This window comes from Suncus etruscus, chromosome 18 (assembly GCF_024139225.1).
Source record: "Suncus etruscus isolate mSunEtr1 chromosome 18, mSunEtr1.pri.cur, whole genome shotgun sequence".
In the NCBI taxonomy this organism is placed as follows: Eukaryota; Metazoa; Chordata; class Mammalia; order Eulipotyphla; family Soricidae; genus Suncus; species Suncus etruscus.
In genome coordinates, this window is record NC_064865.1 from 63,269,053 (window position 1) to 63,294,516 (window position 25,464).

Below are 25,464 nucleotides of genomic sequence, written 5' to 3' on the forward strand. Positions count from 1 at the left end.
ATACATAGACCCAAGGGCAGCGAGGTCCCGGGGAGCCAGACCGGTGCCTGCTGGGGGTGGGGGCAGAGTCGGGACCACAGAGGTGATGTGTCCAGATTTTGGCTGGAACCAGGGGGGCCCCTTCCTGAACCGCATGCTGAGGGGACTTTGGGCGGCGCTTGGGCCCCACGGTCACCCACAATTGGTACAGCGGTGAATTCACATCATCATCATCATCATCATCATCATCATCATCATCGTCGTTGTCGTCTTCCAGTTATGGGCAGTGATGACCCCATGCAGCTCAGAGCAGACACTCCTGAGACAGGACAGCGGGGACAGGCTCACCGGACGGTTGTGGTGATGCTGATGTGGACAGGGCTTCCCCACAATCCACGGAGACGGCCACACCGGTGGGGATGGGCGAGAAGGCACCGAGGGGTGGCCAGTGGCGCTGGTTTTGTGCTGGGGCAGGGTGCAGGGCTCAGTCCAGCCCTGGGGGTGGCGAGGCGTCTGGAGAGGGGCCGGGCCTCTTGCCCTGCAGCTCCTGCAGCTCGGGTGCCGGTGCTGGGCTCTCGGGCTGGGCCCCGTCCAACTCTGACTGGCTGCCTCCCGTTGTCCGGCCAGCCCCATCCTCCTGCGGGCCAGGGGTCTCGCTCTCCGATGGGGGGTGAGTGCCGCTGTGCGTGGACTCACTGCCACTGTCGTCCCCGGCCACTTCGTCGCGATCACTGTCCTTGCCCTGGGGCCGGGAGTGCCGGGCCTTCTGGTGCACGCGCTGGTGCCGCACGAGGCTGTGCTTCAGCGTGAAGGTGCGAGCGCACGTTTGGCACTTGTAGGGCCGCTCTCCTGTGAGGCAGAGGAAGGGATCAGCTTGGCTCGCCAGTGCCAGTGCCCTTTTGTGGCAGTGGCCCAGGAGCAATGTGACAACTGCATGAGCATTTGCATTTATACAAATATGCATACATATTTGTAGACACGCATGTCATTCGCGCGCAGTCACTGGAATCCTGAACAGTCACCGTCCCCCCTCCTGCCCCCTGGGCCCAACCTCACCTGTGTGGGAGCGCATGTGGCGGGTGAGGTCCTGCAGAGACCAGAAACGCTTGCTGCACACACTGCAGACCTTCTTCCTCTTGTCCGCCTTGCTGGCTGCGCTACCCGCACCTCCAGCTGCTCCTGCCCCAAGGGGCGCCCCACACTCGCCCTCATTCCTCTCTGCTGCCCGCTCAGCCTCCCCATCTGAGGGGCCGTCCCCCTCCCCACTCTGCTTCTCGGCCGAGGCCTCCCTGCTGGCTGACGTCTCTAGGGGCTCGTTGGGCAGCTCCTTGGGCTCGGGGACAGGGGCAGGGGACCCCTGGTGGGCCTGGCCTGTGCCCGGCACTTCATCCTGAGCATCCCCGTGCTCATGGGCCTTGCGGTGCCGGCTCAGGGTCCCCAGAAACTTGAAGGTCTTCCCGCACACACCGCAGGCTTGCTTCTGCTCGGGCTGGCCTGCACCCAGCTTGAAGCCCATCAGTGTGCTGGCCAGGTTCAGGTCCAGGCTCTTGTTGCTGACAGTGTCCGACTCAGGGCCATCCACATCCCTGCTTTCTGCTCCACACCCCTCTCCGGCTCCCGTGCTCTCCCCGGCTGGCTCGTCCTCCCCATCCTCCTCCTCTTCCTCCTCCACTTCCTCCTCGTCCTCCTCAGCATGGCATCCTCCTGCCTCTGGGCTGGGCAGTGGCTCCTTCTCCCGGGACGTGAGGTCCAACGCCAAGCCTCCTGTGGTGACCAGTGTCTCGGTGTCCGACTGGCTGTCTGTGGGGATAAGCACAGAAGGGCTCAGCCCCTCAGCCAGGACCATGCATAGCTGGTGAAGGAGGACAGGACCCTGTAGCCCGGTGGAGGTGAAGCCAGGAGTTGGGCCCTGGCTTTCCTTGCCCCTGCCCTGCTGGGGGTGTTGAATCTGGGGCTAGAGAAGCTGGGCAGTCACAGACATGGGACAGGAGAGCAGAGTACCCCAGACCCAGGGTCAAGGAAGAGACCTGTAAGCAAAAACCCAACCAGTGGGAACAAAGGTATCCCCCTACCCCCATTGCAACCCAGGGTTGACAGCCAGATGCAGACACCAGATGCCTGTCCCTGGGACAGGAGGTACAGGGGCTGAAGCCCCAGTCCAGTCCATGTGCCAGGTGTCCCATCTACCCCAGAGCCCCCAGATGCCTGGGAGGGACATCTCAGGGGGAACCGAGGCTCTGAGCCCACGTGGGCCGAGGTCCCAGCTCCACTGCCAGGTGCAGCAACCACCATGACCCCCTCGGTGACGACCAGCACAGGTCCCACCCATATGCATTTCCAGGGAGGACCCAAGGGTGTGGAAAGGTGTGACCTGGCCTGAGCCCTGCCACATGGGAGGCTGGTCCCGCACCTGTACAGAAGCCTCTGGCTGAGTCTCCCCAGAAATCTAAGCACATATGGCCAATTTCTGAGTTAACTTCGGAGGGTTTGAAAGAAGCTTTGAGATGGATCACAGGGGAGCACAGGGGATGATCCCAAACTCAGTTCCTCTGCCTAGAGGGGCATGAACTCTGGGGGGCCAGGTCCCATCTGCATACTCTAAGAACCTAGGACCTCGCTCTCCTTTCAATCCTGGGGCAGAGGGCTGCTCAGGAGTTAAGGGATAGTGGCCCCAGCAAATGGGGTGGCTGGGATTCCTTGGGGAAACCACACTATGGGGAGATCAAGATGGAGGTGCGGTGCTACAGTACTCCTTGTTCATTCACAGGCTTGAAGGCTTGAGACACATCCCCCCTCACAGACAGCCTTGGCCCACAGTCTTCTGAAAGTTCTCCCCACCTCACAAGCAACCTTCCCATACTCGGAGCCGAGCTGGACGTTTTCCTTACGTCCCCCCAAGCAGGGATGAGAACACAGGAGAGCCAACGGAAATGGGGTGGGGGATTGTTTGGGGCAGAACTGGACCTTGTCCTGCCCCAGTTAACCTTCTGGGCTTCCAGAGGGTTCTAAGGACATGAACCCAGGTGTTGAGCCTTGGACAGAGTCACCCCACACTGGGGCTAAGGAGAACCCATGTCATAATTCTGGAGTGCTGTTCTTACTAGGCTGCCCAGTTTCCACCAATATGTCACCCACACAGGGGACTCGGGGCCTCCTTGGTGGCTGGGCAGCGTCCAGCTCTGCAGATGGGTGCAAATGAGTGGTGGGGACAGGTGGGGCCATGGAACAGCAGGAAGCGGGACAGCAGAAGCACGAGGCAGGGAGGAAGCTCAGATCCAGCAAAGGCGCATGCAGGAGCCAGCAGAGGCGCATGCAGGAGCCCATGGAGCCCAGCAGGCACAGGCTCAGGAGGGGCCGTTCTTGCAGCTCCCCGTGGCCCAGGCGCTACCTGTGCTATCGGGACCCGCGCCCTCGCCCTCTGCGGGCAGCGCCAGGAGCCCGTTCCTCCTCGGGGAGCAGGCGCCGAGTCCGTGTCTGCGCAGCTGGTGCCGCTCGCAGTTAGACTTGGTGGAAAAGAAGGCGTCACAAGTCTGACAGGGGAAGGGCTTCTGACCTGCAGAGACAAGACACTGTGATCGCCCATACCCATGTGCATCGCCAGGACCGGCAAGAAACAGCGCCGGGGAGCAGAGGGAAGAGATGTTCGTCTCGGGAAAGGTGGATTCAGAACAGAAGCGAGATGCTGAAGGAGTCCAACGTACACATAAGAACACGCACACACACAGCCCTTGGGCATGCACAGTCACATACATACACACGAGGACACAGCCTTCCAACACGCATTCACACATATAACCTCATGCACACGAGCACACACACGCCTCGTACAAATACACACGCACACATTCACAACCCCCATACATGCACACCTAAGCACTGACAGCACTTACTCCATACACACACAGAACCCCTACAGCCATACACACAAGCACACACACACTAAGGACCCCCATACAAACATGCTGCCCTCACACACATGCACAGACTCTCCTATGCAAGTGCACACACAACCCCAATGCACCTAAAGATCTTCATCTAGTGAAGGTCATGTTTCATGCACTGAAACAGCCCCCCACATACACACATTACATTCACAACCCTCGGGTATATACATGCATTTACTACTCCCCCAGAGATACCATATGTCCTTGTGCATTTGTTCACGACTTTCGTACATGCATAAACACCATACACACCATCTCCCATTCACAGCATGGAAGTCCAGCATCAAGAGATGCAGCATCCGAGCTGAAGTTGGCGTGCAGAGGGGACGGCCGTCACCAAGCCCAGCAGGGAGGGGACAGGGGATGGAAGCCATGGGGCATCTGCTCTGGAGTGCCTGCTGATGGCCCTGACACTTGGTCGGTCTGTTTTTTTTTTCTTTCCTTTCTTTCTTTCTTTCTTTCTTCTTTCTTTCTTTTCTTTCTTTCTTTCTTTCTTTTCTTTCTCTTTCTTTCTTTCTTTCTTCTTTCTTCTTTCTTTCTTTTCTTTCTTTCTTTCTTTCTTTCTTTCTTTTTCTTTTCTTTCTTTCTTCTCCTTTCTCTTTCTTCTTTCTTCTCTTCTTTTCTTTCTTTCTTTTCTTTCTTTCTTTTCTTCTTTCTTTCTTTCTTTCTCTCTTTCTCTCTTTCTTTCTTCCTTCTTCCTTCCTTCCTTCCTTCCCTCCTTCCTTCCTTCCATCCTTCCTTCCTTCTTTCTCTCTCTCCTTCCTTCCTTCCTCTCTCTCTCTCTGACACTTGGTCGGTCTGTTTTTTTCTTCTTTCTTCTCTTCTTTTCTCTCTCTTCCTTTCTTTCTTTTTTCTTTCTTTCTCTTCTTCTTTTCTTTCTCTTTCTTTCTTTTTCTTTCTTTCTTTCTTTCTTTCTTCTTTCTTTATTTCTTTCTTTTTTTCTTTCGTTTCTTTCTTCCTTCCTTTCTCTTCCTTCCTTCCTTTCTTTCTCTTCCTTCCTTCCTTCCTTCCTTCCTTCCTTCCTTCCTTCCTTCCTTCCTTCCTTCCTTCCTTCCTTCCTTCCTTCCTCCCTCTCTCTCTGACACTTGGTCGGTCTGTTTTTCTTTCTTTCTTTCTTTCTTTCTTTCTTTCTTTCTTTCTTTCTTTCTTTCTTTCTTTCTTTCTTTCTTTTCTTTCTCTTTCTTCTTTCTTTCTTTCTTCTCTTTCTCTCTCTACATCTTCTTATCTTTTCTTTCTTTCTTTCTTTCTCTCTTTCTTCTTTGTCTTTCTTTCTTCTTTTCTCTTTCTTATCTTTCTCTTTTCACTCTCTCTCTCTTCCCCCCACTCTTTCGGCTGGGGGCTCATGTTCCCCACAACAGGCCTCAGGGAAGGAGGGAAGGGTCCCACTTCTCTGGTGATACCCCCCCCAGAGAGAGATTAGAGAGAGAGAGAGAGAGGAAGAGGAAGAGAGAGAGGAAGAGAAGAGAAAAGACAGCTCTATCACACCAGGGCCGGACAGCCATGGGACATGGGCCAGACAAGTTGGTTCTCACTGCCACAATCATGCAGAACCTGATGTGCCATTGCCTCCAGGGACTGCCTGTGTGGGAACTGGCCCCCCGACCCAAGCACCCCCTCACAGCACTTCTCCAAGTCCCATCAGATAAGTGGGATGTGGGCAATCAGGCAGTTACATGGTGCCCCTGTCCATGTGCCTGGGCGGAAGAGACCTTCCCAGTACAAATGGATCATCCTCCTGTCCAGGGTAGGGAATAGCTGCTCCTAAAGAAACTGCGGAGATGAGATCTCAAGGCGGAGCACCATGGGCCCCAAGCACAAACCGGCAGGGACTGGGAATGATGGAGGTGAGAGGAGGGGTCCTAGCAAGGAGAAGCTGGATTCAGATACAAGGTGCCTGTCCAGAATCCAGCACAACCTAGGCTCAGCTCCCTATGGGCCCTGCAGAAGCCATACTGTGACCCTAGCTGGTGTGAGGGCAGGGTTTTGGTATGGGGGTCTGCCTCGCCAGGAAGTCAGGAAGGTTGCATGTGTACCGAGCATGTCAGTCAGCTGAGATGGAGACACAAACAGTTAGCTCATCTCCAAAGCCCCCACTGTGTGGTGGACGGCAGAGCCAGCAGCAGGAACAACCCTAGCTCATGGTTGCACAACCCTTGTGTTCGCATCCATTTTGTCCCCACAGGGCCATGGGCACAAAGGTGGGACATTGTACTGTGTGCCAGTGTGGCCCTGCACCATCAGAGAAGACCCTGGGAAATAGCAGGACCAAAATTGATGCCAGAGGTGAAGGTGCCCGCCCGCACACCCAAAAAGTTTGCAGCAGAGGGGCCCGATCCGATGCTAGACCGCAGTGAAGGGACCATCTGCCAGTGGGGTAGATGCTGCCAGGAGGGGCTCCATGAGACCAAATGAGCCAGCAGGGATTGCGTGACTGTGACGCAATCAAAAAGCTCCTCAAGTGAGAAAGACTCAGGATTGGGTATCCTGGCCCTTCTCCTGTGTGGGGCACTAGGACTGCAGGCGGGCGGGGGTGTCCTACAGATGGCAGATGGCAGGGCAGGTCACTCTTGTGGCCAACCACCAATGCCAGCCACGGTGACCTTGAGTCCGAGACTCCCAGGGTGCTGCACCTCACGCATTTTTGATGCCACTGAGGAGGGGTTGTGGACCACGGACCAAGCACAGTGTCTGAGGGGCAGGGCCAGCAGGGTGCTGTGGTGAGATCTGTGAGGACCCGAGTCCAAGGGGTCTCTGATGGAATAGCCTGGGGATGACCCCACAGGTGACAGGACTGATGTCCTTTGTGGGGTTGTTGGTAAAGCTCATGGCAGCCGGCCCCAACGGTCACTTGACACTCAGTGAGGTCTGGTCTGGGGAGGGGTGGCCATAGGACCTGATCCTGACCATAGTGGACAGTCTCCCTACACCACAAGTCCAGGTCACGCGGTCATAGGCTGCAGCCCCCCACATCTCTGGGAACAGTATTCCTGTATGATGACACCAGCCCCTTCCTTAGGATGCCGGCCACTGTTTCAGGTGGCCAGAGACATTAACTTGAACAATGTCCTAAGAGTCACTTGCACCAGGAACTGTGTGGACTGTCTGTAGCACAGCCAACAAGATCTGCTATCCAGACTGTCCTCACCATCAGGCATCTACCTGAACGCACCATGCTGGGCTCTGCTCTTACCTCCTGCTACGTCTGATCAACCTCAGGTGGCACATCAGGTGCAGAATCAGCCAACACCCCAGCCAGGTGGAGCCAGACACTGTCCCCAACCCTGAGTAGGACGGCCCTAAACCTCCTATGGCCTGTCCTCAGCTGAGGCAGAACTGCCTACTCCTCCCACCTGTTCCCTTGTCCTCCCAGCCAGGCCCCTCCCAGGACCCCCAGAAGTTCAGGGACAAAGGCACCTTCCCAGCTCCATCTCCCACATCCCCATTTGACACTCCTTCAGCTGCCAGGTGGAAGGGGGCACAGTGGCAGCTTACGTGAGGCCTGGGACACCCAAATAATATTGACCAAGGCAGGCACTGAGACCCCTGGACTTCCGGCCACATCAGATAGTACACACCGGCCTCCAGCCCACTTCCCTGATCAGTTCTAGAGTTTGGCCTGAGAATAGGGCCTTGAGGCCACCTCTGACCTTGTCACTTCTGGGTGGCCCAAGTCTGTTGCTCAGGGCATGAAAGATACTGGGATGAGGACATGGAGGCTCTGGTCTGCAAGGGAAGCCTGTCCCTACTGTCCCCACAGGATCCAGTGGGCTACACACTTGCTTATGGTGTCCGCATGAACTCTCTGGCCCCAGGCAGTCTACTGTGAGCCGAGTGATGGGAGTGCAAAGAGCACCCTCTGCAGAGTGGACACCCCTTCCATGGACCCTCCACAGCATGAACTGACCTCCACGGTGGACGCCCCACAACGGGCCCCACACAGTATGGACTATCCTCTGGAGTGACACCGCCACAGTTGGCCCCGTGGCACAGACCACCCTCTACAGATCGAACCCCACAGCACAGACAACCGTCTACAGAGGACAGACCTCCAGTATGACCACCTCGCCTGGTGCCTACCTGTGTGTGTAAGCAAGTGCCGCTGCAGGGAGCTGGCCCAGGGGAAGACGCGTGGGCAGTGGGGGGCAGGTGAGCCTCTGCGGGCAGCCAGGGCCCCGCTGGCCCTTCTCCTCAGGGGTGCCGGATTGCTCTGTGCTGCTGGTATCCTGGTGGAGGCCCCGTCCTGAGCACTCTGCAGAAACGGGGTGAAGCGGTGGGCTGTCCGTCGTGGCCAACATCTTCTCCACGCTGGCAAACTCGCCACTCGAGTCCAGGTCCAGCGCCCTCGCCACTGGGTGCCCGGGGCCGGCTCCGCAGCGCTTCGCATTCCGTCCTTTCTTCTTGGACAGGGCCCGCGGGCCCCGACTCAGGGGGCGACGTGGGTTCCGGGCTGTCGGCCGCGGGGGGCGCGTCGCTGCACTCGGTGGGGGCTGCTCGGTATCGGCCGGGGCAGCCGCCACCTTGGGGCCATCCCGCGCTGTCCGTGGCGGCCAGCCCCGGCCCCGGCTCGACCGCCTTGGCTCTGAGCAAGGTGGGGGCCGAGGACACGGACGAGATGATCTGGGCGATGGAGGCCAGCGGGGGAAGCTCGTCGGACGCGGGGGGCTTCGGCAGGAGCAGGGGGGGCTTGGGGCGCAGGGGCCGCAGCAAGGCGGGGCCGCCGCCGAGCAGCGCCGCCGAGTAGATGGGCACGGCCAGGCGGACGGGGCCCCGCAGCGCCTGCGTGTGGCCGGGGTCCGGGGCGGAGGCCGCCGAGGGGCTGCCCGGGGTCTCGGGCTTCTCCGGGAGACCGCTGGGCACCACGGTCACGGCCGGCGCCGGCGGCATCGGGGGCCGTCCGCTTCCGGCGCGAGCTTCCCGGCCTCGGCGAGGGCCGCGGGCTCCTTGTCCTCTGCGCGGAAGTGCTTGGGGACGGACAGGTCGATGGGGCTCCAGGGAGCCGTCGTAGGGGGGCGGCCCCGGCGCCGAGGAAGACGCCCGGGCTCTCCTGCTTGACGCGCACCAGCGCCAGGCCCTTCTGGGAGAAGTCCAGGGGCTCGCTGAGCTGCGCCGGGCAGCCGCCGGCCGGCTCCAGCTTCACGGCCACGCGAGGCCCCGGGGCGGGGGCGGGGGCGGCGGCGGCGGCGCCGGGCGCGTGCAGGAAGCCGTTGTGCGGCTCCAGGAAGGCGGCCAGGGCCTTGCGCTCGGCGCGGGGCGCGGGGCCCGGCCCGGCGGCGTCGGCGGCCAGCACGTAGGCGTCGACGTCGCCCTCGGGGACGTGCGCGTGCTGCTTGAGCACGTGGTGCACGCAGTTGCGGCGCGCGGCGAAGGCGGCGCGGCACTCGCGGCACTCGAAGGGCTTGCGCGGCGGCCGCGGCCCCGCGCGCGCGCAGTGGGTGCGCATGTGCACGCGCAGCGCGCGGTGGTGCCGCAGGTCCTGGCCGCACAGGCGGCACACGGTGTCGGGCGCGCAGAAGGCGTCCACCAGCTCGGCGGCGGCGCCGCCGCTCACGTACTCGATGTTCTTCTCGATGTCCTTGCGCGTGGCCTTGAGGTGCTTCTTGCGCAGGTGGCGCTCGCAGTTGGCCTTGACGGTGAAGGGGTACTGGCAGAGGCGGCAGACGTAGGGCCGCTCGCCGCTGTGCGTGCGCAGGTGGCGGATGAGCGCCGCCTTGTCGGCCGCGATGTAGTCGCAGATGTTGCACTGGTACGGGGAGATGCCCAGGTGCGAGCGCACGTGCGCGCGCAGCACGCCCGAGAAGGCGAACACCTGGTCGCAGAAGCGGCAGGGGTACAGCACCTTGCGCACGGCCGGCGCCTTCCTGCCGCCCGGCCCCGCCATGAGGGCCTGGAGGTCGGCCTCGGTCACCGCGGCCTCCTGCTTGATCTGGGCCTCCACGCCCAGGGGCAGCAGCGCCTCCAGCAGGCTGTCCTGCTCCAGGCGCGTGTGCGTCTCGGCCGCGCGCGGGGCTGGCAGGAAGAGGGGCGTGCCGGGCGCCCCCGACTTGGACTGCAGCAGGTGGGCCTGCGAGGCGGCCTCCACGGCGCCCCTGAGCAGCTTGAGGGGCGGCGGGGGCAGGCTGGGGCTGGTGCAGCCGGGGGAATTCTGCTGGGCGCTGACCAGCGGGGGCGGCGTGGAGGCGGCCACCACCGTGCGCGGAGCGGCCAGGGGCTTTGGCTTCAGCGGGGGCATGTGCCTGAAGACGGTCTGCAGGGGCGCGGCGGGCGCCTTGGCCAGCGGAGGGAGGTTGAGGTGAGGGGGCGCCGCGGCGGCCATCTGCAGGATCTGCTGGATGTCGGCCAGCTCCACGGCCGACTCGCCGGAGACCGGCTTCACCACGATGCTGCTGTCGGGCTGGAGGAGGAAGCCCCTCTGGAAGGGCAGCACGGCCAGTGGGGTCCCCACGGCCGTAGCCGACAGCCCCAGCACGGCGGGGCAGCCCGGCTCGGGGGGCATCGGGCCCCGCAGTGCCTGCTGCTGGATGGCTTGGTTGTCGTCCGGCGGTGGCTCCTCGGCAGGGGCCGGCCCTGCCTCTTGGATGTGCTGAAGGCCCAGCAGCGCCAGGAAGAGCTTCTGGTCGCCGGAGTCCCCGGGCGGGCTGCAGGCTGGGGCGGGCACGTTGTGGGTCTGCACGTGCAGGGCAAGCGCTGCGGGCATGGGGAAGGCCTTGTCACACGTGTCGCACACGCAGCGGTGCTGCTCGCTGATGCAGCGGCGAAGGTTGGTCTCGCACCAAGCCTGCGGAAGGGCAGGGAAAGACCGCCGGTTAGAGGGGCGAGGCAGCCCCCAGGGCGCCCCCCTCTTGATGTGAAGGTGAAGGAACATCGGCAACTGCGACCCGAAGCAGAACTGCACAGGTTCGGGGCTGCAGGGGTCCTCAGGATTCTAGCGCCAGGGCGGAAAGAACAGCAGGGGCCGGAGGGGACCAGTGTGGGCTGGGGGTGGGGTGGGGTGCAACAGGAGCTGGCGGTGGCAGCAGAGGGCACGGGGACGCCGCTGCAGTGGGTGGCCGCACCTGGGAGATGCGTGGGAACTTGCGGCAGGAGAAGTCGGTGAATCCCAGGTCGTGGAAACCGGCAGGGATGGCTGGGTTGTTCTGGATGAATGGGCGCCCGGAGGCATCACGCGGCAGCTGCTTGTGCACCAGCGCATTGTGGCGCAGCAGCCCCCGATGCGTGCGGAAAGTTACGCAGCACACATCACACCTGTGTGGGGAGAGCCAGGCAGTGAGTAGAGGTGGCTGTCCTGACCCCAGCAAGTCTGCCTGAAGGGTCAGAGGTCATGACCTGACCCCACCCCCCAAGCTTGACCCCGAAGGACCCACGTTTCCGCACAAACTGCAGAGCATCGCACTCATGTGTGGCATGGCCCTAGCTGGACCGTTACTGCCAGGCGCATCTTCCGTGGCCTCCCACATCAGCCACGGAGAGAGAAGTTGAGCCCTGGCCAGTGAACGCTGCGAGGGAAAGGTCCTCCTGCGGCCCTCCTGCTTGGCTGGCCTGACCACATGTCCCCAACTAGGACAGTCATGAGAGCCACGTGTTGGACCCTACCATGGCCCAGCCCAACCGCACCGCGGGGGTCACTACCCTTGTCCCAGCTCTGCTCTGACAGAAGCACCAGCATGCCCCTCCATGGGAAGGCTCTGACTTAGAAACCGTGACCGTGTGGAAAGACATGTCCGTGGCCACCCTTGCCCCTACCCGTCACGCCGAGCTCCCTCATCCTGTTCCTGGCTCCATCTGCCCTCTTACCTGAGCGGGTTCTCTGAGTGTGCCTCCACGTGGCTCTCTAAGCTGTATCTGCAGGCAAACTCCTTGAAGCATATGGGGCAGTGGAAGAGCTCATCACCTGTCTTCTCCAAGTCCCCTGAACCATCATCCACCATCTGCAAGGGGACACTGGCCAATCAGCAAGGAGTACCTCGGGGGCTTTTGCCCCGGAGAGTCACCTTGTACCAGAGGCATTCATACTGCTGCCCTGCACTTCTTAGTCACCGTCCACTGACCTAGCATCCCACATTCATCCACCTGACCACTATCTACTAATCCACTTCCCCACCCACACATGCCACTCATCCATCCATCTATCCAGTAGCCCCTAACCCATTCACACACTCATCCATCCATTTCCAGACAGACTTCTATCCACCCACCCATCATCCATCCTTCCATCCACCCTAACACCAAGCACCCACCTTCCCACCCATACATCTACTAGAGAATATCCCCCCATCATCCTGGGTCCACAGGCACTGGCCATAACAGCATGAGAACAGGGCTCCTCCTGGTCCGTGCAGCTCCCTTCTGTCTGGATAAAGGAGCGAGCACAGTGACCCTGAAGACAGTGTGGGCCACACTGGGCCCCTATGCCACAGAGCACCATTGCAAAAAGAGGAAGAACTCAGCCTGGGTAGGTGCTAGCAAGTTCACGGGACACAGAGGCCTGCGGGTGCTGAGCACGCACCTTCTTGATGGGTGCCAGGTCTTCCTTCTCAGACTCAGTGTCATGACTCAACTTCCTCTTGGAGGATAGTCTCCTGCGCTTCAGAGGGGAGGGTGGCGCTGATGCTGTAGCTCCGCTTGGGTCCTTCTCATGGATTTTCATGTGTCTATAGAGCACACACACGCACACACACAGGTTAGCAGAGCCTATGGGCACACGGAGTTTCCGGACTGCTCGTCTCAAGGAAAGGAGCTGCGGGTCAGGTTCACACAGCGACCTTCTTTGAAACCTACAGCTCTGTGCCGAGCACAGATGACAGGAACACAGCAAGGGTCATGCCCAGGTGAGCTCTTCAAGCATCACTACGAGTCAGTGTTTGTGTCTGCTTGAGGTCCCCAGTGCACAGGGAAGAAAGTCATCGCAGCTACGGTCCCCATTCCTAACTCCACCACCCTCAACAAACCATCCTAGGTAAACGGAGGCAGGTGCAGACAGGGCATGGAGCCTGCTGCAGATGGTTGGTCCGAAGAGCAGGTTCTCTGGGGCAGAGCTCTGCCTGCTCCCAGCAAAACTGTGGAAGAAAACTGGCTTTAAGCTTTACAGTTGGTGGGGACAGAGAGGCTGCTTACTCTCTCAGCAAGGTCTGGCACAGCCCCCACCTAGCATATGAACAGAGAATAAAGCAGCCTGCATGGAGCACATGATCCAACCAGCGTGTAAACAGGCACTCACACACCAGCGACTACCCAATTCACTGTTTTTCTGGGACAGTGATTGGTTTCTGCTCATGCAGACTGGAATGGGATCCACATACCCTACAGGGAAGGCGGCGGGACACCACGGGTACCCATCTCTGTGTCCAGATCCACATCATCTGCAGTCAAGCTTCGCCCCCCACTCCTGCAGTCCAGGTCCCCATTCCTCACCGGAAGACCCATACTCATGGTGAGGGGCCCGTGGCCTCCCCAGTGTGCTCTCCATGGCCTGAGAACTGGACCCCTGCCAGGAATAATGGGGCTGCCTTCCTGCTACCTGCTGGCACCACCTTCCCCAGTCTCTGGGCACTGAGAATTGATGGAAAGAACAGGGGTTCACAGTGAACGAGGTCAATCCTGTAAGATGGGATGACTCACGCTTTTCTATCTATCAGAACGCCAAGTCCAGCAGGGGCGCCTCTGCTTGCTGACCTCCAGTAGCAGGGTCCTCGCCTGGACATCTGGCATGTGGAAGGGACATGGGGCCACAAGGGCTTGGACCATCTTGCACAGAGCACGTGTTGAGGCACACACTGGCAACCACCCCACACCAAGCTCGAGAGCCAGTGTGGGTGCTCACAGTTGGCGGTAGCAGCGGCAGGGTTGTGGTGAGGAGAGCAAAGTGGGCCGCAGAGTCTGGGAGGGGTGGGCGCTGGATTCGTGCTCCGGCACGGACTTCAAGGTCATGAGGGGTGGTGTCAGGGACGTGCTTGTGTGTGCGCACAAGCAGCCTCTCACACGCATCAGCACTCGCGTAGACAGTGAGTGGGCTCGGCTGGAGGCTGCTCGCTACAGCTTGTTGGGTGCAAACAGGTTGGACAGGTTGTGCTCAGACAAAGGGGAACGGGGCTGCGTCTGCGCCCAGGTGCCCAGATCCGCAGCCTTGCACGGGCAGGAGAGGGCGCCCTGCGCTACTTCAGCTCCTCACCAGGTGGTTCAAGTGCAGGCAAGCAAGAGGCGAGACCTGGCAGCGTGAGAGAAGCAGTGTGGCACCTTTCCCCCAGGGCAGAAAGAGATGGAGTGCCACGGGAACCAGCGGTTCCGGGATGTTCGTGGGTCTGGGGAGCTCAGTCTGGTAGAAGGCATGAGTCCGCCCAGCAGAGAGAAACCCACCAGTCTCAGAGTCAGGGCATACCTGGCCCAGCCTGTCTCTTATCCGCCAATGACAGTGCCCCACACAGCCCCATCTCCCTCCGCCCACCATGGCACAATCAGGCTGTCTGGGACACAGGGCCTACAGCAGTGGTTCTCAAATAGTGGGGCGCATCCCCCCGGGGGGGGGGGGGGCACGAGGCTCCGTAAAGGGGGGCACGTTTGACCTCGGCACACACTGTCATAACAAGCTAAGCCCCGTGTTTATGTCTCTGTATGTCTCTGGAGCTGAGAGTTGCTGTGTCCTGCTTCAAATCCCACTTCGAAAAGCTATGCATTGCAAAACGTGCTCATTGTAGCCATTAGTCCAGATATCACCTCTGATTGAAAAATCAGCACAAATTATTTTATATATTTTTGTTTCGCAGGTTAAATTTTTTTTAATAAAGATACTATTTACAGGGCCCGGAGAGATAGCACAACAGTGTTTGCCTTGCAAGCAGCCGATCCAGAACCAAAGGTGGTTGGTTCGAATCCTGGTGTCCCATAGGGTCCCCTGTGCCTGCCAGGAGCTATTTCTGAGCAGACAGCCAGGAATAACCCCTGAGCACCGCTGCTGGGTGTGGCCCAAAAACCAAAAAAAAAAAAAAAAAAAAAAAAAAAAAACAAACAACCTAGAAACAGTTGCGCACGCGGGGGGGGGGGGGTTGTCGCAAATTATCTTTTCCTCTTCCTAGGGGGGTGTGGGTATCACCTCCCCCAACTCATCAATCCCACTTGAACGATCAGAACTGCCCACACCTGGAATGGGCAGGTAAGAGGAGTCTACCTAGAGCAGGGGTCTCAAACTCAATTTACCTGGGGGATGCAGGAGGCAAAGTTGGGGCGATCCTTGAGTGCAAAGTCAGTAGTAAGCCTTGAACATTGGGGGGTGGACCCAAACAACTAAAACAAACAAACAAAAATTCCTCTAGGGCAGGGCCACAAAATGTTGTATGGAGGGCTGCAAACGGCCCGGGGGCCACGAGTTTGAGACCCCTGTCCTAGAGGGTACAGGGGAGAGAGAGGGGATAAGAAGGAGAGTGAGAGAGAGAAGCAGAGGAGAGAGCCATCATCATCAGAGATACAGCATTGGGTTCAGCATCAGCAACTCCGTATCATCAAAGAAGAAGCAGCAGCAGGAACATCACCAGAGGGAGGTAGTCAGCCTGGAAGCCAGTTAGGAAGCCTGGAAAAAAGCAGCTGAAAGGGAGACAGAGAGTCCAGGGTGATGCTAGTGTGGGAATGCTTGAGAGGATGGATGCAAGCCTGGGCTTCTAGAGGGCACATTTCTCTGGGGGCCAGTCTATAGAGCCAGAGAGGGAACTGAGTTGGCTACGTGCAAGGTATGTTTCTCCAGTAAGGGGAGAAGTGAAGGCAACAGAGATAGAGCACTGGGTTCCCTCTGACAGTCTCCATCATGGCATTAAACCTGGGTTCAATCCCCAGCACCCCACATGGTGCCCTGAGCACTACCAGGAGTGATCCCTGAGTGCAGAGCCAAAAGCAAGTCCTGAGCGCTGCTCAAAAGCAAAAAAGACACAACAATGTACCCCCAATACAGATGCTGCATGGGAGCCCCACAGGGCCCCCAACTGAGAAGCGGGTCACAGGCTTCTAGAGACACAGGATACACATGCACAGGGCCATGAAGGAAGCTGGTGATGACGTCTCGGTGGTGAAACCCAGTCGAATTGTGGTCATGTGTCCCCCGTGAAGCTTGTCTGCTCCTGGGGAAGTTGGGGCTTCCCGGGGGCAGTCCCAGTGGCCCGTGTGCAACAGCTGTCCCACTCTTTAAGGGTTTTCTCTGGCTGAAGAATGAAGTTCCAGAGGCCAGAGCGGTGGCGCAGCAGTAGGGCATTTGCCTTGCACGAGGCTGACCCAGGACAGACCGGCGTCCCATATGGTCCCCCAAGCCAGGAGCGATTTCTGAGCGCATAACCGGGAGTAAGCCCTGAGCATCACCTGTTGTGATGCTCACCCGAAAAAAAAAGAACAAAGTTCCAGCCCCAGAGAAGGGAAACTCCGATCCTTAAAGGGATCTGACTAGCGGCTTGGGGACTCACCCCTCCCCTCAAAGTTGCCCTAGAGCTCCAAATGAGCTCAGAAATGGGGATGCCCCGTGAGCTCCACTCCAAAGGCCTACAGGACCTGCTCCCAACAGGGCCCCTCACCTAAGCCCACCTCTTAGAGGGAAAGCTATCACACTGGGTGGAAGCAGGGGGCACTACTGCCTGGTGCGCTTCCCTTCTGGGCTCATTGAGCAGTTTCAGGATCCAACTCAGGCTACAAAGCCTGTGCCCAGCCCAGCAGGGCTTTTTCCCCATCTCCTCTTTCACAGAAAAGTATCCTAGGGCATTAAATGCTCCTGGAAAACAAGGGGGCAGGCGACACTGTCCCCTCCGAGGAGCATGTCTGACTGGGAAGCCATGGCTGAAGCCCAATACAGAACGAAACAGGCAAACAGCCAAAGGACAGACTGTGGGGAAGGCAGTGCTGTGGACTGTTGATAGACCCATTTCTGCCAGTGTAGTCTACATTCGCTAGCTCACAGCAAGAAGGGCATCCTACCCAGTCTCCATTCAAGGAGGGTCAGTATGGTCTACATGGGCTTCAGTCTCCCCACCTGACATATTGCACACAGACACAGCCCCGGGGCAGGGAAGCACACTGTAGGGCAGGCGGCCACAGCTATGAGCTAGGGTCAGAGATTTGAGGAACAGCAGATCCAGGGAACGATGAATGAGTGCCAGGTAGATGATCTGGAAGTGTAAGTGATCCAAGAAGCAGTACGGGAACAGTAAATGATCCAGGAAGTTCGAGTGAGCAGGGAACAGAGTGATTCCATAGGTGAGTGATCAGGAAACAGAGAGATCCAGGAAGTGAGTGATCGGGGAACAGTAAGTGATCTGGGAAGTGAGTGGTTGGGGAACAGAGCGTGTCCAGCCCAACAGGTCAGACTACGGGTGAGTCTGAACTGGGCTCTGCAGCAGATCGGCATTCAGATGGGAGCCCTTGAGAGCCCCTGCCATGTTTATGAAAACCTACACTCCAGGGAGAAGGGGGTGCTTTCTTGAGAGCCAGGTGTGAGGCTGTTTCCACTAGGACTGGAGGGATGCCAGCAAGGAAGAGGAAGGCAGAACTGTCCTAGCACAGGGTCCTCGACAGATGGAGGCCACGGAGAGCATCCCAAAAGGCAGCACCAATGAAGAGCTGCACCATTCTCAGGACAAGAAGAGCCTGAGGTCAGGCTGTAGTGCCAGGACAGGAGCCTGAATGGAAGAGGCAGAGCACAGAGCTGGCCTGGGACACAGAGTGGAGATAGAGGCAGACAATGTGCCATTCACAAGAGTGTAGGAAGGTCTGGGTGTCTTGCAATCCCTGTGCTTTGGCCCACATCTCTCCCCCAACCCTGACAAGCTGGTGCTCAAATTCCTACACAGATGAAAGAATCAGGATGGTGCAGTACAATGGGCAGGACTCTTTTGAGTCGGAGAAGTCACAGCCCCCATGAATCTACCTCCTTATGCGTGGCAGACAGTGCTTAGGGCTGACACCTAGCAACCACCTGCTCAGGTTTGATTCCTGGTACCACGCAGTCCCCTGAGCACCACTGGGTGAAGCTAGGAAGTTCCCCAGAAGTGACTCAAGTGTTCTTGGCACTGCAGGGCCCAAGAACATCACATCTTTAGGACCATGTGCCGAATGTGTAACACAGTTCACAAGAGATTTACCGGTGGGCCCCTCACCCCCTAAATCACACACAATCCTACTCTCCCCAGCAGGCCATAGGAGAAAGGCCACAGAAATTCATGAAACAGAACCAAAATGTGGAAATAAATCCTCACACCTGCCCTCCCTCCCACATACTTAGTGAACGGCAACAAGATGGCTCAGTGAGAGAAGTCAAATCGTTTTCCATACCTGGAGCCTGCGGCCGGGCACAGCTGCAGAAAAGGCAGAGGCAGACCTGGAAGCTGCCTACTTGCCTGGGGTACAGAGAAATTTGGACACAACGGTGTTCTGGAAACGGTCTAATCAACTCAGAGGAAGAGGGATGTGGGTCCCTGGGCACCTCTGGACGGTGCAGTAGCCTCAAGACCTCAAAGATACTCTGACTTTCACAAGCACAGCCTGAGAGACCCATGGCCACACACAAACACAGAAGAATCAAGTGCAAATGCTGGTCGGTGCAGGCCACACACAGCTGGCAGCTTCAGAGCCCAAAGGCCTGGCCCAGCCAGGATGGGCACTGAGTCACTAGATAGCCCCGCGGTGGGGGTCCCCGGCCACCCACCTGTGCATGTTGCCATTGGTGGTGAAAGACTGACCACACACGGTGCACTTGTAGGGCCGTTCGCCTGAGTGCACCAGCATGTGGCGGTCCAGGGAGCTCGCAGAGCTGAGTGACTTGCCGCAGATGCTGCAGGAGTGATCAGCCCCGCCTGTGTCCGTGTTGTGCTGTTGGAGCAAAGGAGCACTGTCAGGGCTCTGAGGGAGTTAATCTCTGCCTGGATACCCCTAGGTCCTAGGGTACATCCAAGGGCCTGGGTTGTAGCATTCAGTTCTGACAGCTGAAGACATGTTATCGCCTAAAACCAGACAGAGTGGCACCTGCTTGTCACCAAGCTGTGCCTGACTGAAGGGTTGCAAGGTAGTATCCACCTCAGACCCCCCCAACGCACGCACGCACGCACAAAGTCATTAACACATACTAACAGCTAGGGTGGACAGACACATACCTGCCGGGTATGTGCGGTGAATGGGTGTTGTACAAGTACACATATATACACATGCGCTTGTTTTAACATGCATGGTCAGCTAGTACTGCACATAGATACACACACGCAAATACGCAAATACACACACCCAGCAGATGTGCATAGTGAGTTGGTACTGCATACGTACACACAGCATGTATGCACACACATGGCAGAAATGCATGGTGCACGCACGCACACACACACACACACACACACCTGGCGGATGTGCATGGTGAGCTGGTGCTGGGTGCTACAGAGCTTCTCACACAACGGGCAGCTGTAGGATGATTTCTCCTCCTTCGTCTCCTGCAGAGAGAGCATCAGAGTCTGAGTCAAGCTCAGGACCATGTAGACGAGTCCTCAGGGCCTCCCTTTCCTCAATGGCTCGCCTACCCCAGGATGTGGCTGTCCAGGCATGTCACGCTGTGGCCCCAGGTCATGGTCGCCAGTCAGTGGATTCTCCCCTCGGACAGCGGACACCTCAGGACAAACCCTCTGGAGGGTAGCCACCCTGTCCCTGTCTGTCCTGTGTGACCTCTATGCTGTGTGACCCTGTGTCACTCTGCTGTGCTGTGTCCCTTGCCCTGGTGGTCAGTATCTGCTCATCAATCACTCAGCAGAAGGGAAGGGTTTGCGGCTACGCAGGGGCATCCAGCTCTTCCTCTGACCCACATCCTTGTCCACTCCTTCCAGCGGCCAGCCATGGAGGTGGGCCGTGGAACCTCCCTGACCATTTTGGGGAACAAGGGGCCATGGCTCTTGACTCTCAGCATCCAGCTACTAGCAAACTGCAAGGAGCTGTCAGGAACCCGGGAGTAGACCTGAACCCCACAAATGTGTGTATCTCTCAAGCTCCCAGGAGATGCTGGGTGGGGGGCCTTCGAGACCTAGTCAATGAGTGCTGTGGGGCCCAGACAAGCCAGGGTGGCCATCCCCCCTCTCCCCATCCCCACTTGAGTTTCTCCTGCACAATGAACCTAATCAGAGCTATCTTGCAGTCACTGGTTTGGACCCTGTTTCTGAACAAGAAAATAGGGTGCAGACAACGACAAGAAAGTGTCTCCCCACCCTCATTCACAAGACATAGGGGCCATGCAGATGGGGGTGCAGGGTCCCTCCCGCTGGGAGGCTCCTGAGCCCCCGATGAGGACAGAGGGGACATGCAATTGGGGGAGGGGTGCAAAGGAACTTGGCCCAAGTCAGGCTCACTTACCAGCCAGTGCTCACCAGTGACCCCAGTTTCCTGTGCTGTCACATTCAGGTGGAGGCCAGTCCTCACTCAGCCCCCAAACACAAATATATGGCTGCAGGGCACATATGCAGCACCCCAGACCAACAAAAAAACAAGGTCTCAGGTTTATCCCTGACACACTGGGCCAGTGCCAACCTTTTGGGGCTTCTTTGCCTCAGTGAGTACACTGAGCACCTGTGGGAGGCCAGTTCCAGCCCCAGCACCAAGGCTCCTGGAGCACTGAGCTGGGAGCAGCCCCTGAGCACCACTAGGTGGCAGCCTCCAGAACTTAAATCCCACAGAAAGATGATCCTGCTTGTGGGGGAAAACAAGACCCCAAACCCCAAGCCCAGCCAGTGTGCAGCGCTGCAGGGAGTTCCCGCCTGGAGCAGGGCAGACTGGGCCTCCTGCCCTGAGAACTGACAGCGGGTGCTGACAGACGCCAGCACGGCTAAGGCGCTAACTCTGGCCTGACGAGGTGCTGGTGCCCCTGTCAGCGGCAACAGCAGCTAATCCAGGCTGGATCGGGCAGTGAGGCCTCGGGCAATGCTCCAGGTGAGGGGGGTGAACTGGGTCCACCTTGAGCCCCTGGGTCACGGGGTGGTGAGCACAGACAGGATTGTGGCCCCTGGCATGAATTTTTGGTGTGGCCTGCAGTGGGATGGTGGGTGTCTGTCCCAGACTTGGGCGTGCGATGTCAGGGGTCGGGGATGGGGGAGACACAGGAAAGATGGACAGATGCACAGGCAAGTAAGAGAGACAGAGAGAGAAAGAGAGAGAACCTGTTCTTGGAGCTCGTGCCGGGCCAGGCCTCAGGTGCCCGTGCAGGAGGCAGCAGAGACAGGAGAGAGAGGAAGGTCAGTACCCAGCCCAACCCACACGACCTGCTTGGGAATGACAGACCCTTCGAGGTTCAGGGGGAGTCAGGAGGGGAGGCCATACCCCCTCCTCACCCCAACCTTGCGGCCAACACAGCAGAAACCCCAGTGGCTTCTCCAGGCCCCTCCCACAGTGACCCCAAAAAGCAGCCTCTCCCACCAAGGATACCACCCCCCTGAACCCAGCAGACTAACACTTTGAGGTGTCACCCAGACTCCGGCCCCTGCTCTTTGCAGGTTGCTGTGAAGCTCTGAAGGCACCCAGAGAGCACGGAGGACTTGTCTCAGGGGGGACAGAACTCCTTCGATGCCAGCAGGAGGCCAACAGAGGGTCTGGGAAAGGTTCTACCCTCCCCTAGAAACATGCTCACATCATGAGCTGTGCACACAGTACTGAGACCCATGGGCTGCGTGCAGGTGTGTGTGCTAGTGTATGGGACTATGTCCAGGTATGTGTGTAGGTGTGGGGTGTCTGTGTGTGCAGGTATGTGGGTCTGTGTGTGCCCGTGTATATGTGTATATGCTTAAGTGTGTGGTCTGCGTGTGCACGTGTGTATATATCTGAGTGTGTGTACACATGTAGGGGCTAGTAGACAGGGTAGTTTGCACACAGCTCTGCTCATGTGGACCCAAGGCTCCTCTGAGAAGCAGGGGTGGGAGTGTCAGTCCCCAGAGACTGAAGTCACCCACCCAACCACCTCCCAGTGTCCAGGTGCTCACCTGGTTCCTCCTGCCAATCCGGTTTGGTCCTGGAGCTTTCGAGGGAGACTTGATGGGTGGGGGACTCCCACCATTCTCTGCCACTTTCCCTACAGCCATGACAGCGGACATCATGGTGTTGATGGAAGACAAGTCGGACCCCTCCATACCGGCTGGCGAGCTGGACGCCATCGGGACAAGTGTCGTGCTTTCGGGGACCTCAGCCGTCTAGCTGCAGACCAGAAGCAGACGATATGCTCACGGGAGTGTCCCAGGGTAGGCCCCGCCCTTCCTCTCCTGTTGACCTTGTATGTACACTGTCTTCGCTTTATGACATGACAGAGTTCTGGGCCACACACACACACACATATACACAGTCGTACATACATGAACGATCAAACGGGGACAGACCTGCTTCTTCCCAGGATGACCTCTGACCCTCACTCAGGGGGTCACCAGGTCAGTCCAGGCTCACCAGGGTCAGATTCCTCCTTCCTGCACTTGTCTTAGGGTTCAGCCCAACTGCTTCCCAACACCAGGTTGAAACCCAGGGCTCACCCACCCTCAGCTGCAGGACCTACCAGCAGATGGATGCAGGCCTGGTGCACACAACCATGAGGGGAAGAAACCCACTTTTATTTGTTTCATTGATGCTATTTTCCAGTTTGGGATCACGCCCAGTGGTGCTCACTGCTCACTCCTGGTTCTGTGCTCAGGGATCCTTCTTGGCTCTGCTCAAGCCTCACTCTTGACTCTGCTAAGAACTCACTCCTGGTTCTGCACTCAGGGCTCACTCCTGGTGAGGTTTGGGGACCCTATTCTGTGCTGGGGATTGAATTCAGATCAAATCCATGTACAATAAGCAACTTACAACTGTGACATACCTCTGGCCTAAAAACCCAATTTTAGACCAACATCAATCGGTTTTATCTGGGAGAATTAGCAGATGATAGCCCCTAGAATCACCTCCATTTTCTTGGGTCCCCTTAAGGACTGAGACCGGTCCAGGGACGGTCTATGTGCTTCTGTCTTCCCTGGGTGGACACTGCAGGGGAAGGAAAGATGAGGTGTCAGCAATGTCCTGTCAATGCATCCACCCTGACCCCATGCCTTCCAAGGTCCCAAACCACTGACCCCAGCAGCCCCAAGGCCATGCAGCATTCACCTTCGACACCCTCATTTCCATAGGCCACAATTTCCTTCCTGCTCAGCCTGAGCCCCAACCTGGGTCCCAGGAACACCCCCACCCCATGCACCCAAAAGAATGAACCAGGAACTTGGAGCACTGACCTGTCCACCCTGGGCTGCCTGTGGCAGCGTCACGAGTCAGCTGAGTAGCTCAATAGCCTGTAAGAGGGAGACAAGGTGTCTTAGTGCTGGGGACACTCTCGGGGTCCCTCTCCGACATCACTCGACCATGCCTGCATCTTGATGGGAAGGACTGCAGGCAATACCAAGGGCACAGCAGACAAAGCTGGATCATGATGGGTGTGGGAGGAATGAGGAGGGGCCAAAGTTGCTTCCAAGGCTCATTTATCCCCGGGCCCCCCAATGCCCATGTCACCCTCCCTCATCACTGCATTTGTAGAAAACTACCTCTGGTGGGGGTATGGTGAAATGAAGACCCCCTTGGGGACCCCACACTGTCCTCAGGGGTATCTGGGCTATGCACAAATTTCCCAGATAGGAGGACCAGATTCTATGTCCTGGAAGGGGGGAGGCATTGACTCACCCACAAAAGCCCACAGGCCCAAACCCCTTCCTCCTCCTTCATAGATAGAAGCAGGCTCCTAGAGTCAGGGACAGACACAGGTACCCCAGAGTCAGGTAGAGACGTGGGTACCCCAGGGCAGATACAGGCCCTGGTCATGAGCCACACTCCTAGCAATACCACATGACACGTCCCAGCCCACTGGCCCCCAGTCTTGCTCAAGGAAGAGGGGAGGTAGGGTCCTCAAGACAGGCAGGATGAAGGGGACTAGAGCAGGATGAAAGTGCTGAAGCTGTGCCTGCAGTGAGGAGGGGGACAGGAGACAGAGGACAGGCCCTCCCAGAGATAAGAGACAATGCTGCGAGTCAGGAGGTGAGTGAGCAGGTCAGAGGCAAAGATGAGAGATAGGGAAGGGGCAGAGAAGGAAGCTGCAGGCCACAGGCTGACTCCTCAAGGACACTGGCCCTCCTCAGGGGGCTCACCGGGGGGGGGGGGGTCTCCAACTACAAGAAGTTACTGCCTGCGGTGCCCACCTGCTGCCACCAGGTTTCAGGCCCTATTCTGTTTTCCTTCTTACTTTCTTGCTCCCTGCCTGGCTCTCATGCTCATCCCTCAAGGTGTGTGTGTGTATGTGTGTGTGTGTGGGGGGGGGGCAGCAGCTGGCTCCAGGGGTCCTTGGATGTGCCAGGGACCCCATGTCCAGATCAACATTCCAGCAAAACCAGAACACGAACCCACTGCCCTGGGGCGCAGATCTCACCCCAAATCTGACAGAAATTACTTAATGCATGCAGGGCTGTGAGCTGCCCAAATCCCTTATCTGGTGCTGCTCCTGCAGTGGTGACGGTGGGTTGGGAGGAGTTGGATAGAGGGCCCAGGCTCCCAGAGATGAATCCATTCGCTGTGGGGTCTGGAGTCTCAGAGGTGCAGGGACACCTTAAGGGGATCCAGCATCTCACAACCAGGATGATGCAAGGGTGCTAGGTGCCCTCTCCCACTCCCTCTCGCTGCCTCAATAACCATGCAGCCCACCGGGACCATGAGAAAACTGGCAGGGCCTGGCCATGGGCCATGGTGGGGGCAGTCCGGAGACACACATCCTCCTGGATGTGTAGGAACCTGTAGGGAACGGGGGTGGCGAGTCTCAGACCTCAGAGGGGAGCAGAGCTTCCCTTGACGTGCAGACAGGGCAAGCACTCAAAGCCTGGTCTGGACCTCCTGGGGAAAGGTAGTTTGGGCAAGAGGACAACCCCCTCCACCCAGTGCTCAGGAATGAGCAGACAGCCCTGATCTCACGTGCTGCCCTGCCCTGTCAGTGCTGCCCTGCCCTGTCAGCCTGTATCCAGGCTCTGCTCCTTTCTGCAGGTCCTGTGCAGCTGTTCTAACCCTCTCTCAGCTTTAGGCACAAAGTGGGGTCTTTACCACAGTTGGGCCTCCCTGGGTGCGGGTGAGGCAGCCCGAGCCAGCCCTGTCCCTGCCCACCTCTCCCAGATGGGGGTCCTGTTCAGGGTGGGAGGGGTCATAGCCATGTATCCCCCAATGTCCAGGAAGCCAGAGCCATGACAAAGAACAGGGCCCACCGTTTCTGAGTCTGAGAACAGTGACGCTTGGAAATAGGGAAGTTCTTGCCAACAGCCCAACACAGCCAGCAAGGGGCTTGCTCTCAGAGAAACATCTCAGTGGCAGCGCCCACAGGCCATGTAGGAGGGACAGGGGAGAACTGAGCACACATGAGCCTCATTCCCCATCAGAGCAGTATGAGGGCAGGGCTTGGTTCTGTCCCGCTCAGGATGCAGGGTCAGACATGGGGGACCCAGTGGCTGAGACCCAGAGTGCCGCCCTCTTGTGCCCCCTGCCCAGGGGAGAGACTTTGATAAGGGCCGGGGTCTTT

At 58.2% G+C, this 25,464-nt stretch overlaps 2 protein-coding genes across 2 annotated transcripts in view; one reads left to right on the plus strand and one right to left on the minus strand.

The window, feature by feature from the left end:
• Window positions 1-15,180, plus strand: part of SLC35B3 (solute carrier family 35 member B3) — a 301,880-nt gene extending 286,700 nt beyond the window's left edge. The window contains exon 9 of the mRNA XM_049765005.1: window positions 15,074-15,180. Within this exon, the coding sequence (XP_049620962.1) occupies window positions 15,074-15,075 (2 nt within the window). The 3' untranslated portion in view covers window positions 15,076-15,180. The remainder of the gene's footprint in view (window positions 1-15,073) is intronic.
• Window positions 231-22,911, minus strand: RREB1 (ras responsive element binding protein 1). The gene is given in 15 exon segments (XM_049764941.1): window positions 231-828; window positions 1,036-1,779; window positions 3,368-3,532; window positions 8,001-8,196; window positions 8,198-8,263; window positions 8,265-8,839; window positions 8,842-8,931; window positions 8,934-10,698; window positions 10,976-11,165; window positions 11,715-11,848; window positions 12,427-12,571; window positions 18,589-18,752; window positions 19,271-19,360; window positions 21,884-22,094; window positions 22,829-22,911. Coding segments are annotated over 14 exon segments (4,860 nt in total). The 5' UTR covers window positions 22,055-22,094; window positions 22,829-22,911; the 3' UTR covers window positions 231-463.
• Between the last annotated feature and the right edge of the window lie 2,553 nt (window positions 22,912-25,464).